This window comes from Peromyscus leucopus, chromosome 22, assembly GCF_004664715.2.
Source record: "Peromyscus leucopus breed LL Stock chromosome 22, UCI_PerLeu_2.1, whole genome shotgun sequence".
NCBI lineage: Eukaryota > Metazoa > Chordata > Mammalia > Rodentia > Cricetidae > Peromyscus > Peromyscus leucopus.
Genome location: NC_051081.1, coordinates 18,588,532 through 18,603,313, shown reverse-complemented (window position 1 = coordinate 18,603,313; position 14,782 = coordinate 18,588,532). Strand labels below are relative to the sequence as shown.

At 49.3% G+C, this 14,782-nt stretch overlaps 1 protein-coding gene across 1 annotated transcript in view; it reads left to right on the top strand.

The window, feature by feature from the left end:
* The first annotated feature begins 1,983 nt into the window (after positions 1-1,983).
* Epas1 (endothelial PAS domain protein 1) overlaps positions 1,984-14,782 on the top strand; it is an 84,878-nt gene continuing 72,079 nt past the window's right edge. Inside the window, exon 1 of the mRNA XM_028892758.2 lies at positions 1,984-2,605. Within this exon, the coding sequence (XP_028748591.1) occupies positions 2,580-2,605 (26 nt within the window). The 5' untranslated portion in view covers positions 1,984-2,579. The remainder of the gene's footprint in view (positions 2,606-14,782) is intronic.

Below are 14,782 nucleotides of genomic sequence, written 5' to 3'. Positions count from 1 at the left end.
GGCTCTGCTCTAAGCAAGTCTGGGTCCTTCTACGAATCACACAGGTACATTTCATTTATAGGTTACAACCCCAGTTAGAAAGAGGGGATGCTAGTGTAGGGAAGGAGCTATACTGATGTGCTTGCTGTGTTCTTGAGTGACCCCTTACTTTTGGAGTGTCCGTGTCCTAGGAATTGAACCCAGGGCCCGACACATGCTTGTTCCTCTGGGCCCTACCTTTCCTCTTACAAACAAAAATCTCCCCAACAAATTTTATAACCTCAGCCCTGCCGAAATGTTCCCTGCGGGCGAGCGGTATTGCTCAGTCACCTGTCACGCACAGCTCAGGATTTGGGAGCTCTGGTGGAAAACAATGTCAGGGGCCCCGATGCTGCCAAAGTGCTAGAGTTTTGTTTTTAATTGATTTGTTTTTTTTTCACCCTCCCTCCATTCCAGTCTCAAGTGAAGTAAATATGCTTATAGTTTATTATGACCATGTCTATCAATTTGAATTTCTCATTAAGACAAATAAATGTGTCCACTAGAGTTGTCTGGATGCCGTAGGAAATCACCCACCAGCTTCATAGAGTGAAACAGATGGCCTTTGAAATCACAGTCAGGTATCATTGATTTCCAAGTTCTCAAGGAAAGTGTCTCTCATTTCTGATTTTTCCACCCTCCCCATTCTTTGCGACACCTTCCCAAGACTCCTGAAAAGTGCCCATCTTCCTGTGTACCTACGCCCATAAGATCTGCCCTCGCCCCAACACATACACCCCGTTGTTTCTGCTTATCATTTTACTAGAAAATGATGGTGAGAGACCAGTGCAGGTTTTGGGTCCCAGGGCGGCTCAATTTGCAGGTGCTTGCTTTCTCGGGAATTCACACATGTGAAGCCCATGGACCTTTCCCCAAGTCTTCAAAAATCTTCCCTTGTTCCCTGCTGGATCACCTAAGTAGGAAGTGGGACCCTGTCAGGGCAGGGGTATCTCACAGGTGGAAAAGGCCAAAGAGCTCTTTCCCTGAGGATGAACCACCACTTCCCGCAGTTTCCATAACCCTGGAGCCTTAGAAGGCGGGCCGATCCAGTGACTTGGGGATGTGCTATCAACTCTCACCCCCCAAGATCACACTAGGGAACCCCACGGTGACGCTGGGGTATTTATTGAGAGCTGGCAGCGGCAGGCAGGAGGGCTCCAAGACCCTCTTCTCTGGCCTGCATAGTAACCTAACAGCCTACCGCGAGCACCTTAAACAACCCATAAACCAGTTGAGGAAAAGACACCGGCAGGAGCAACCCTAGATCATTTTTGTCACATTTTTCTCCCACGCTTTTTCCCCCGCCGCCTCTCTGGATTCAGAAGTCAAGGTCAGCTGCGCTTCGCCAAAAAAAAAAAAAAAAAAAAAAAAAGCGCACGGGCAAGGCAGGCAAGCAGCACTACGGGTCGGAGTCCTGGGAATTATTCCCACCGGCCGGAGGGAGCCACGCAGCTGGGCCGGGGACGCGTTGCAGCACCCGGGAGTGGCGCTGCACGCCCCAGTCGCGCGTGGGACCCCTGACCCCGCCGTCCTGCCCTGGTTCTCAGGAAAATGCGCAGCTGAGAGGACGCTGGAGCGAAAGCACACTCCGGCTCGGGGAGCAGACCCCCGTCACTACTCAGCCGGGCGCTAACTGAGCCTCCGCACCCCAAGTCCCACTTAGCTCCCCGCCACCCAGCAGACCATAAAAACAAGTCGCTGATCTGCGGAAGGAGAAGGCAGGGCTGGGCGAGCGCCGGAGGAGCGCAGCCCGGGAGAAAGGGGCGGGCCGGGGTCAAGGCAGAGCCTGTGGCTGCGCCTCCCCATTGGCCCGGACGCGGTGGGAAGCCCAGACAGGCAGCTAGCGGGCGGGGGCGGGGCTTGTCTGGAGCCCCGCCCAGGCCCCGCCCCCGGCCGCCCCCGGGCCGCTGTGGGACTCCCGCGCCCCTCGCGCCCTCCCGCGGGCGGGCCGTCCGAGTTTTTAAAGTGGGCTGGCAGCTGAGGGAGCCGGACATTCGAGAGCGGCCGGTGCACAGCTTCGGAGTCCCCAGCGTCCCGCTCCAGCTCTCCTGAGGCGGCCGTACAATCCTCGGCAGTGTCCTGAGACTGTATGGTCATCTCAGCGGCCGCGCTCGCCTGGCCCCGGATTCCTTCCCACTCGCGCTCGTCGAATAACTATTTCTGTTGTTTGTTTGTTTTTTGGTTGGTTTTGTTTCGTGAAATCCCAGAAAACTGACTCTACTTCGGGGATAAACGGAACTTCTGGTCCCTTGTCGCTGCTCTCTCCTTTTGGCGTCTTCCCACCTCCTCCCATTCCTTTTCCCCGGCCCCGCCCCCTCCTGCAGGTTCCTCCCCGTCACCCCTCTCCTCCCTCCTCCTCCTCCTCCGCACCTAGCCAGCCGTCCGCAAACTTCCACCTGATTGTGCGGGGACACTCGGACCTGCGAGCACTAAAGACCTTTCACACCTGCCGGGGCGACAGAGAGCCGCCGAGGGCCACCGCAGAAGGCAGCGGCTGCAGCCCCTACCGCCGCCGCCCTAAAGAACCCAGGCGCTCCGGGTCTCGGAGGGACGCGGCGACAATGACAGCTGACAAGGAGAAGAAAAGGTAAGCGGGCGGGCGTCGGAGCCGGCGACCAACTCGGTCCCGGGCAGTGGCGGAGCTGCGCGAGGCGGGCGCGACCCCGGGCAGTTGCTGGCGGGGGTGCGAGAGGTCTCGGAGGCCGGAGGACCGCTCTTGGGGAGGAGTAGAGGGTTGAGTGAGCGAGCAGGTGCGGGCTTTGGGGACGCGGAGCTGCTGCGGCTTCGCAATCGAGTCGCGAACCCCATAGTTCGGAGACCTTGAGACCCAGAGAGATGGCCCTGGAGGTCAGGGGTGCTTCCATGGCGCCTTCCAAAGCCTGTCGTCCCCAGAGCACCAAGCTTCCCCAGCCAGAGGTTTGCAATGTTTCTTGGGCTGATGCCCTCGACTTTCTCAGGCTTTACCTGCTGGGCCAGCAGACACGCCTTTCTTTTCCTACGCCCCTCCAAGGGCTTTCCGAGAGCGCTCCCGGGCGAGCTCTGCGCCCCAAACTAGCATGGGACAGGGGGCAAAAACGCAACTCGGGGGCGCTTCCTGGCCCGAGGAGCCGGAACATGGCCAAGTGTCCTGCTCCGGACCGCACTCGAGTTTGTAGACACCCCCCACCCCCCTTCCCTCGCCCTGCACCGCGACTCCGCCAGCGAGTGGGTAGTGACCTGGATTGCCCTGCGGGGGCAGGTGTCGTAGTGTGCAGGGAGAGGACGGCGACACCGGGCCTTTCCGAGTGTCTGACTCTTAAGAAGACAGAGAAGGGCAGCCACGGAGGCCTGCCCTCGCGAACCTGTGGGCACTGGGTGAGAGGCAACTCCGGCCAGCTCGCGCTGCCCTAGAGCCTCCTTCAATCGGCGCCGCCGGATCTGGCGGCACTGGGCTCTCTCGGAGCCTGGGTGGGAGCGCACCAAACAGCCTCGCAGACCTGGGTACACCCTCGCCTCCTGCAAAAGTTTGTGGCTGGTCGCCTGGCCCTCTGCGGTGCCAGCCTTGGGTTAGAGCGTCCAGCACTGCGCTCCGCGACGACTTAGCTAGGGAGGCCGGATCGAACGCGGGACGGCAGAGTGGTGCGAGCCGCGGGAGATGCACAGTCAAGCTGGAAAGGACTGCGTTGAGGACTCAGCCCCAGAGCAGATTGGCTTTTGTTTGGACTTCCACTTAGGGACCCGAGCCAAGAACAGTGTATCCTCTGGTCGAAAGCGACGGCTCCCACCTCAGGGCACCGATAAGGATTTGATAAACACGAGCGAATCGCACCCGTCCTGGCCCGGCGCCCGCGCCCTGCGCTGGAGGACCTCTAGGGTTGGGAAGGCATTGAGTCCGGTTCTAGATTCCCTATTGTCACCCACCAAGCAGCTCTGGGGTGCTGTGTCCTTTGAGGGTAGAGAAGCAAGGGTAAAGACTTAAAGCCAATCAGAATGCAATCATAAACAATCAAAACCGCGAAGTTTGACAGCCCAGAGCCACCAGGGGAACGTACAACGTTTTATTACTGCGCTGCCTATGGGTGACTGTCGCATTTACAGAGATGAGGCCTGATGATAATCAGTGTGAAGTGTCATCTTGCTCTTAGGTCTACCAGTCGTTGGGAGAAACAGGGAAGAGCAGGGAAAGTGATTCCATAGCCGTTTACAGAGCCTCCTTAACAGAGGGCCGTCAGAGGATGGGAGCCGCAGTAGGAGCGGGAAGAAGTTGTGTAATGATACCACAAACTATCCATGACAGCGGCCACTTTAAGAACCAGTGAAACACCGCCTGGCCTGCGAACCTCCTGAGGAGGCTGCTGTGGGTGGTGCATCGCCCTAGTGGTAGCCCAGCAGGGATTTTGTGTGTGTGTTAAGGAAAGGCAGGACCAGCCTTGTGGAATTCCCTCACCGCCCAATGTCTGTTAGGCTAATAGAGACTTGGGTTGTGTTAGCTGGTTTCTTGGAGCACTGAGATGTAGTTAAAAATTGTGAAGCGGGGCATTGAAGGCTGGTATCTCTTAAGTGGCTGCCCCAAGCTTCCCAGAACGCCTCACGAAATTGATGTGAGCTGCAGGGCTTCTGGACTGGTGATTCCATCCACTAGTGGTTCTGAAAAATTTTGTATTTTTATTGGTTTAAGAGCTGTTTCTTCTCCAGAACATAATTGAACATTTGTATTTTTTCTTCTAGAAACAGCCCCTCAAGAAGCCAGAAGGACTGTTTTATTCCCAAACATCCCTGAGTGGGTGGATATATTAATCCATAATAATTAAGAGCCGGCCTTTTAATTGTTGGTTGGCTAACAGGCTTTAGGGGGAACCATGCTCAACAATCTTGAGTTTAGAAGAAGCAGAGGTCTCATCCATCTGCCAAGGTTCCTGACGCTAGGAAGGGCCAAGTGTGGATGGTCTCAAGTGGAAATTTGCAGAGCAGAGAAATTAAGATAAACGCAAGTGAGGTCTTTGGATGGTCAGGAATCGGAGTCCAGGCCCTAAGCCAGACTCTGGTCCAAGTACCTTTCAGGCGTGCTCTTCTGGTGCTTGATGCCAGGGCAAGGGTGCACAAGGACTTGCAGACAGTTCCAAACTGCGACCTGCTTCTCATGCTGGTGGGAAAATGAAACCAAAGTCTCTCAGTTTTCCAAGTCAAGGCAACAGTGCTGGATGGCTTCCTCAAGTGGAAGCGTATTTTCTAATCAGAGTTCCGTCAACACTTGGCAGCAATTTACATTGAATTACCAGACCTATAGACTGCTAGAGACTTGTGTGGAACACTATCCATCTGGACACTTAAACTGTACCTCATACAGCTTTCACGGAGTTTTCAGGTGTCATGACTTCGGGTTTGTTTTTGTTGTTTTTTGTTTTATTGTGGGGCTTTAAGATTATTTTATAAACATGCATGGAAACCATAAAAATATTTTCTCTTTCTGGATAAGTCCCGGGGAAGGGAAAATGGCTCCTGTCCTCACAAGGAAAATTAGTGCTGATAAGAAAGAAGCAGAATGTTAGTTCCTTACAGCCAGCCAGTATGTGGCCAGCAGAGCCCCCAGCCCTGACATGCCACTGGGGGTTTCCAGAGACTTAGTGCAGGTCACCACCACTACCACCAGACCCCTGAACCTTCAAAACGGGAGATTTACTTCCCTAGATAATCGCAAGAGCCTTCCAGCCATGGCAGAAATGATGCCAACCGGTCAGGTGGCACTGCCCTCTGTGTCTCCAAACTCAGGGAAATGTAAATCCACTGCTGAGTAGCTTTCCTTTGTTTCAGGTAGAAAGGACAGCAAAAACAAAAACAAAACAAAACAAAAACAAAAACAAAAACTACTGCTCTGGTAGACCGCATTGAGCAAAACAATGCAAGGACCCTCCTCAGTTCCTGGATGTTGCTAGTTATTTTGTGGAGTGGAGAACATTCCAGAGCTACCAGATTGTTGTATGGCGAGATTAGGCGTTTTCACAGGATGAAAGTCAGGAGATGAAAACAGTCTACTTTATTTACATTGTAAATCAGTTTCTCTGTCCCTGCCTCTCTGCCTGCCTGCCTGCCTGTGTGTGTGCATGGTGATTCCCAGTACTCTAGGAATCTATGGTATAAAGTGTTTAGAAATAGAAGGAACCAAGTAGGTAATTCCTAATGCTCCTGGACTTCAGACTAATGCATTTGAAAGTCCTTGTTGTGATTAATTCTTTCAACATTTAGGCTTGGAAATCTTTTCTATTCAGCATTTATTTGCTTTTTTTTTTTTTTTAATCTCCCCCAGTTCTGCCCTATATCAATATAATTGTTTCCCTTTTCATTTTACCCGGAGGGAGCTTTCCTTAGTTTTGAGTCCTGACCAAGCTAAGGAAAGTTGTGTAGTATATACCTACTGAACTTTTACCCTGATGCTGAGTCAGTAGCATTCTCTCCCAGGACCTAACTATCCTTTACCTGTATGTCCCACTCCAGCCTCATGGTGTCGAGTCTCACGATGATTCATACATGATATTAACTAGTAAGGTAACAACGGGCACAGAGCAAACACTCCTAGTCTGAAAGACAAAAAAAGGCTGAAAACTAAGAAATGGGAAATATGTTCCATACTTTCAATTGCTTGGTCTGTACTGGGGTGTTCTGTGTGTGAGAGAGAACCACCCACGAAATCTTAGGTGTCAGCACCCATATTATTTTTCTTTTGTAGGGTTCAAATGTTTGAAACTAAAGAAGAGAGACTCTTGAGTGGCGTTTCACTCGGTAACCACACACACTGGTATCTAGATGCATTGCTGTAAGGGGGGAAGCTGCCTCCCAGTGTTCCTGGAATAATAGAGGATGGATGCTGGACACCAGTGTACACTGGATCCCAGAGATAGTCCAGTGGGGTAATAGAAGTAAAATATGGAGGCTCAAGGGAGTCCTCCATCATGAATTTTGGTACCATAGACAAAATGGCTACTGAATTTAACTCAGGGGCACACTTGTTTTGGGTGAAGGATATGTAGGGGGAACTCTTGTAGGCCTCCACAGTGACAACTAGGGGTTTCTGCTTCCATTGAGGACAGCAGTGGAGTTGACTGTGAGTTCATGAAGGCTGAAAAGGGAGTGGGCTCTTTTCCCTACACTTTGTAAATTGGCCTCCAGTGTAGTAGTCAATCTCTAAAATTCTATTAAGTGCATGTTTTTCAAAAACAAAACAAAACAAAACAAAAAAACAAAACTCCATCTGCCCTCCCTGTGAGGATTGAATCCAGAACTTTGTACGTGCTGGGCAAGCATTCTCTACCACTGAGCTATACTGCTATCCCTTGCTCCGCTCCTAGCAGCCTTCCAAAGGTGCTGTGACCAGGAGGCAAGGCCTTCTTCCTGGCTGTCTTGTTTAGCAGCCTAGAGCTGCCCTGAGTTTTAGGATCTTTTGGTGGAGGCTGCAGACTGCCTGGGTACATTTCCATGCCACTGTCTTTCCTTATCCCGGGGAGGACCTATGGAAAGAAACTGACATTCACATTTTCTCTTACTCCCGCTCTTTGGAGATTCTTTCATACTCTAGAAATGGATGTGTTCTTAGGAGAAATGAACCCATATATGCGGGAAGGCCAGACAAAAAGCTGAGCTCTGAGCCTCCCTGTGCCAGTGCTGGCCTCAGAACTTGATGTGGATTAGCTTTCTTCATCCTGGTAACAACCCTATGAGATAAGCCCTGTCATTATCCCCACCTCACCGATGGGAACGCGAGCACAGCAAGGCTGCTTGCTGCCCAGCGTCCCAGGCAGTATAGTAGAACTGAGACTCTGCTTGGCAAACTGTCTCCAGAGTCCACAGTTTTAGCAATTGTTCCATGCCTCCTGGCCTTGCCTAAGAGGCCTATAAAGCACTTAATACCATGTCTGAATGTGGTAAGCACTCTATAAATGATAACTTCTGTTGTTGTGTTTATAATTATTATAATGACTTTCTCTCTTGTGACTCATCCTATGTATCAAACCTCACACACAGGCAGGAACTGAAGATCCAAAGGGTATTCCTGGAACTCCTGGAATTTTTTATTTTTTTTTATAGATATTTTTCCCCCTTCAGCTTGAACAGGAGACAGTTCTCCACTGCCCCTAGAAGTTCAAAGCTTTCCACCCACCCTTTGCTGGTGGCAAGACTTCAATAACTCCTCAGTCTTCGGACTCCATTGTGCAGGGGACCTGTTAGGCCCTCTTCCTCTGTGGCTTCTGAAGAACCATCTACAAATCAAGATGAACAGGACTTCCTCTGACTCTTTGATCTTTTGAAATTGCAAGCACAGGAAGGAAAGAATGGATGGGGGGATAAAGAATGGTTATGATTGTTGTGATCATATTTTGTATTTTTATAGAGCCCTATCTCTGGTAAGCACCACCAGCCCCTGTAACTAAGAACCTTGAGGTCTTTTGGAGTTTCCTCGCCACAAACTATGATTACATCAGAACATATCACGACAGAAAGAGAAGCTACTGCCGTATTAGCAGTTGTGGGTCAGGGTGTGTGTGTGTGGGGAGGTTGGGGGGGCATCTGTGGATATATGCAGTTAGCAAGACTTGCAGTTTTTAAGCAGAGTTAGTGTGCAATTTGATGTCATTGGTCTTGTTAGTTGAGAGACACAGAACCGATCTGAAAGCATGCAATTGAGAAAAATGTTGAGGTCCTTTGAGATCCCCCAAACCAAAGAGATAAGTGTGACAGTGACCAGAATGTTATTATGAGCGTCTGAGTGGCGTTTCTTTTCCTAATCACTCAAGAAATACTGCTTTGCTTATGGCCTCAGGCTGTTTCCAGGGGTCACCATTACATCCTTAAGGCTCCTGTAATACAGTGTCACCTACCACTGAGCACAAAATTCTTTAAGGCTATAAGTAATATGTACGCCAGATCCTAGGAAGCAGACACTTTCTCATGCAGAATGAGGTTTCAGAAAGAATAGCTTGCTGGTAAGTAAAACAACCACATTAAAGTGTGTGTGTGTGTGTGTGTGTGTGTGTGTGTGTGTGTGCGCGCGTGCGTGTGTGTGCATGCACACGCGTGCACCTGTGCACACACATGCATGCATGTTAGAGAGCTGGCTCAACACTTGAGAGCACTTACTGATCTTTCAGAAGACCTGGTTTTGGCTCCCAGCACCTATGTGCTCATAACTGCCTCTTAAGTCCAGCTCCTGGGGGATCTAGCATGCAGATGCCATCACTTCTGCCACCTGCACACGCTCCCCCCATAATTAAAACAATATATATACATACATACATATATATATATATGCACATATATATTCATGTATCCATCTCTCATTTTCTTAATTCTACAACTTCATAGAAATGACCCGTTAGAAGTTTCCTCTGTTCCCTCAGTGACTCACTGCACTCTTCACTCACTGTCACTCTTCCAGTGACAACTTTCAATTGGAAAAAAAAATTAAATGTCATAGGTAAGTGCGAAGGATCAGAAGACTCGTGGTTCCCACCTGGGTAGACTGTGTAACTAACCCATGTAGATACAAACAGGCCTCTGCCATGCTGCCCTGTTGACCACGAGGTTCATGAGCAGGGGTTCTCAACCTGTGGGTCTCGACCCCCTCTGGGGGGGTGTCAAATGACCTTTTCACAGGGGTCGCCTAAGACCATCAGAAGACATAGATATTTACATTGCAATTCATAACAGTAGCAAAATTACAGTTATGAAGTAACAAAAAATAATTTTATGGTTGGGGGTCACCACAACCTACGGAACTGTATGAAAGGGGCACAGCATTAGGAAGGCTGAGAACCACTGTTTTAGAGATGGAGCCTTACTGCCCTGTTGGCTACCCCCAAATTCCCCGGGTACAGCCACTGTCACTCTCCTATGTAAATAAGTAATTTCAGTGGCCTCTTTTGGTCTCCTGTTGGTTTGAAGTGCATAGTTAGTTGGCCTCTAACTGTGGGAAGTCAGTAGTTTGCTAAGAATAAGAGGAGGAAAGACAGAGTCCATCTGAGAAAGTTCAGAATGTTTTATAAGTCCTTTAAAATACGTCAACTACAGCATATGATTTGGGACTGGTAATAACTTAAACCACTATGCTGTAGCGTTCTGTCTTTTGATGGCCCATTACTCTTAACAAATATACATACTTTACTCCCAGACTGTCATCACTGTGTGAGATTTGTCCTGACTGCCTCCTGTAGGGGATGGGGAAGCAGCGAGAACAGCACATTATTGTCGTTTTGCATTTGGGAAATAGAGCTGTGGAAAGAACTAAGCCACGCCATCTGAAGCCAAACCTAGCCGTGGATCTAGGTGTGGCAAGGCTGGCCCCCAGGATACCACCTCGGGCTCCTGGTTTGGTTTTGTTTCATTGTGTGTATGTGTGTGTGGGGGGGGGGGGGAGTCAGGAACTCAAAGGAGCAAATCAAACTGCTGCACTAACCCCTCTCATTACTAATGAGTAATTACAGCAAATATTTACAGGCCTCCTTCCTGCCTTTACGACTTCCTGTTGCTGAAGCACTTTGGAGTGTTGGGAAAGATTGTTCTGGAAAATACGTCATACATGGCTGCAGGAAAAGAGTGCCTTTAAGCATACACACACACACACACACACACACACACACACACACACACACACACACAGAGTCACTTAGCTTTGTTTATGAATTCTATGTGGGAATAACAGCATTATACCTCTTGGAGCTGAGAAGCTTACATTTTTCAAAACAAAGTTTTAAAAATCAATTCTCAACTCCTAGGCGAATGAGAAAAGCAGACATGATGTTTGTAAGAGCAACCTAGAAATAAGACTATGCATGTTTATAAAGTGAAACTTTGGGTTGAAGCATAGCCATTACATAAATACTTTTATAACCATGCAACCTCTACAATTTTTTTTTTTAATGAAACTATGGCCCCACAGTGCTTTCTGAAGGAAGGTAGTAGGGCTTGATAGAGTAAATCAAGATATATAAAATATGCCACACGGGCAGTTCCCTAAGTTCCAGAAGTTCTCATAATGCTCATTTCCTATATATTTAGTTTTTAAACAATCGGTCCAGTGAAACAGCTTTCTGAGCAAGTTTCTGCGAGCCACTGCCCCTGTGTTTCTCTCGGGTGTGCCCAAGAGTTCTCAGATGCTATTTTAGAATGGCAGCCTTCACTCCAGCCCTGGCTAAGGTCGATGGAGCTAATTTTGGTGTCTAGGGTAAAGGGAGAGAGAAATCATGTGCAGAGCCGAAAGGCTTTCTTGTCCTGGGCTCAGAGCAGTGTGGTGTTACCAGACACACCACATTTTCACCTTTAGAACCTTTATTTGTGTACTTGCCCAACAAATGTTTGCCTAGATATTAAGATAAGGAAAATATTAAGGTCACATTTCACTGGTGACAAGGGAGCGTCTATAATTGTAACCGTATCACCGTGTAGCAGGAGTCTCTTTTCTATACCCAGGACTTAAGGGAATTAATGGTGGGTGGGGCGTAGAAGCCAAGGCCCTTCTCAGCTTCTCTATCTGGCACTATTGCTGGCACTGTGCTTTTCTGGCTCAGTCCATGTGCCCCACCCATTTGGTGAAGTCTTCTGTGGTGGTCAAGGAGCCAGAGGGAATCCTGGTGCACTCTGTGGCCCCACTCTGGAGTCTTCTGGCATTCTATGGAAATTGGTTACCCATGCATTTACTTAGGAAAGGCCCTGGCACTTGCATGGTTTTCCTAGGCTCTCAAGACGAGTTTACATGGTGCCAGTACTGCCCTGTTTCAGGCCTTCTCTGTTGTCCTGGGAACACGGCGAGGGAGTTCTAGGCAGACTTGGGTGTTCTCCAAGGATTCGCTAGATACCCAGAGCCTAAATGAAGAGGTTGGAACTTGACCCCAAGTCTTTTCCAAGGGGAACCTATGTGACAGTTGACTTTGCTGACAATGAGGGACCCGCCCCAGGTCTTCCGCTTGCTCCACTCACTATTGCCCATGATGCCTCCTGAGTTCCAGTCGTAAGCCTCTTTCCTCTGCCATGAAGGCACTGTGGTCGTACTCATCCCTGCCTGATTCTTTACATTGGTCCACTCCTGGTTGGCTTTCCTCTCTTTCTGCCCAGATGGCTCACACTTTTCCTACCATGAACCCAAGCTCTCTTTCTTTCATAGAATGCCATAGTCATTTCCTCTCTGCCACTTCCCCCTCCATTTGTGCTTATGTTTGCCAAAGAGACGATTATATTTCCTTGTTATCTAATGACATTTCATTTGTTCTTGCCTTTCCAAGAAAATGACCCATTGTGGCCTATAAAACCTCGGTCCTTTTCCTTTCTCTCTAAAATCGTGTTCCATTTTTTTTAAAAATTACAGAATTGATTTGTTGTGGACTCTTGGGTTACTTACAAAGTCCATTTCTTGGGCTCAGCTGTCTCCATCCACACAACTTTCCTTCACCTGTTTTTGCTTAGAAAGAACAGAAAAGAAAATAATGGGGGGTGGGCATGGACCAGATGAACATCATTAGCTATCAAATTCGAGAGTCAGACATGAAGTATGTCAATAGCTCGCATCAAGGATGTACAATATTCTAAGGCATATACCAGCTAAGCAGCAGAATTCCCCAGCCTAACTCAGAACTTAACCAGTTGCCTGGTGGGAAAGTTGTGCAGATAGATACCAGCTCTCAGAGAGATTCTTCCCTGGAAAGCCTTCTCTGGTCAGCAGCACACTGTAGCCCTGTATCGATTTGGTCTTCAGTCTGATTTTTTTTAAATTTGCATAATGATTTTAAAGCTTGCTTTCTTATCTCCATTTTAGGTGCTCTGTAGTTGTTTGTAGAGGGAATTCAGGAATATGGGGACCTTTGTGGAGAGAGATGGAAAACACAGGCTCAGATCAGCTTAACCCATCTTTATTTGATAATCATCATGCAAGTGATGAGGTTTGTGGTAACGGTGGCCTTGTGCTGAGCCAATGTGTTTACAGGTTATCTACTAATCTGGGGACTGTGCTGCACAGAAAGATCACAATGAGGTATTTGACCAGCTCTGGCCTCTTCAAATGACTTGTGTGGCGGTTGACATGGATGAGTCTCCTAGCTGCGTCTTTAGGATGCTGCCATCTAGTTATGGGGTAAAAAGCTAGTCCAGACAAAGCATTGAGCCAGAAGCAAAAAACGGATAGGAACTGAGAGAGCTCTGTGTCATGCGAAGTTAAAAAGGACACATCAGTCTGAGAGAAGAGCATTAATTAAGACCTCAGTCTTGAAGATTAGGATTCAGGTTTGCACAGGCAGTGACCATAGGCTGCTTCGCTGGAGATGGACTTGGAAGGAGCCGATGGCAAGGTAGAAGTACACAGGCCAGGGCTGGCGAGTGCCCCTTCCAGCGCTGAATGGTAGCTCTCATGATAGAAGAGATGGGATCTGGGCAATTTGGGGACAGGCCTTCTCAAGTCAGTGGATGGAATCCTTGCCCTTCCTCTCTGGAGACAGCAGCTGTTCAGAGCACTGTCCTCCTTCTCCCAGGAGCTTAGCTAGAGTGTGAGCACCTAGGAGTGACCGAAGGCAGCCTTGGTGGTCCTCCACAACAGTGACCTGAAGCACAGCACCCACAGGTCTTACGAAATTGGCTGTCATTTAGGTACATGGTCCTTTTTTGCTTGCACAACTACTTGGGAGTAATAGGTGCTAGAGTTCAGAATGGGAACCAGAAGGGGGATGGATTGCTGTGACCCTAAAAGGGCAGTGCCCTGCACCCTCATATTCTCGCTCTGATGGCACAGCCTTTGCCCCCTTGGGGGATTTGGTGAGGTCATTCATCCCATCCCTTCTTGCCACGTCTCATTAAAGAAAGATAAGACATCCCCTCCAGAACCTACCGCATTATGGAGTTCCACAGCCAGGGCCAAGTCAGTCTCTACTAGTAGCTCTTCATCACACATCCTGCCCCGAGTGCTCTGGCCAAGTGGCTCTGTGACCTTCTCCTTTTCTGTTACATAGCCACACCACTCCCTAAATCCAGCTCTGATGTTCTGGGTCGGCTGGTGCCAGAAGAGTCGGGGGGAAAATAGCATCGTCTTTCGGAGTCACCTGGGTAGGACAGTCGGAGCCCTTTTCTCTCTGTAAGCAGGTGTAACCTTTTCCCTGGAGGAATCGAGAAGCACTTAAGGTCACAGCTGAACATTTGTGGGCCAGGAGTCAGTCAAAGATCCCAAATCCCTGGATGAGGTCCCACTCCCGGGACAGCAGAGGCCAGCGGCTCTGATTCTAGTTACATTAGCTTACCCTGCTTCAAGGGAAGCTATAGCTCCAGAATGCATTGAGCCTAAAATGTAACCTCACAATGACAACTGCACGTCTCAACTCAGTTCTTTTCTGTCCCCTGTGGTTGGTAATTGGTTGCAGAGTGGAGAAGCCGCTGCTCAGTCCTGGCAGGTTGGTTAGGCCGGCGGTTTGCTTTACTGTGCCTGCTGTATGAGCATCAGCATAGCCCAGAGAAGGGTCTTCTGGAGCCAGGGAGCCTGAGTCACCTTGCCAGAACCAGAAAGAGACAGGAGGCAGTGGAGCTTTGCAGCCCAGCACAGATTGGTCCTTATCCAGAGGCTAACCGAGACCTTGGGCTTTCCTCTGGAAGCCTCTGGGAAGCTCTAAGAAACCCCAAGACCATAGAGAGGCATGTGCTCAGATCTTGCCACACTATGTGAATCTAGCAACTACGTTCCCATCTCTCCTTCCAGGCAGCAGGAAGGAAAAAGGAGGCCACCTTAGCCAGGTTCACCTGTGACTAGACATCTGCCAACCTGTGA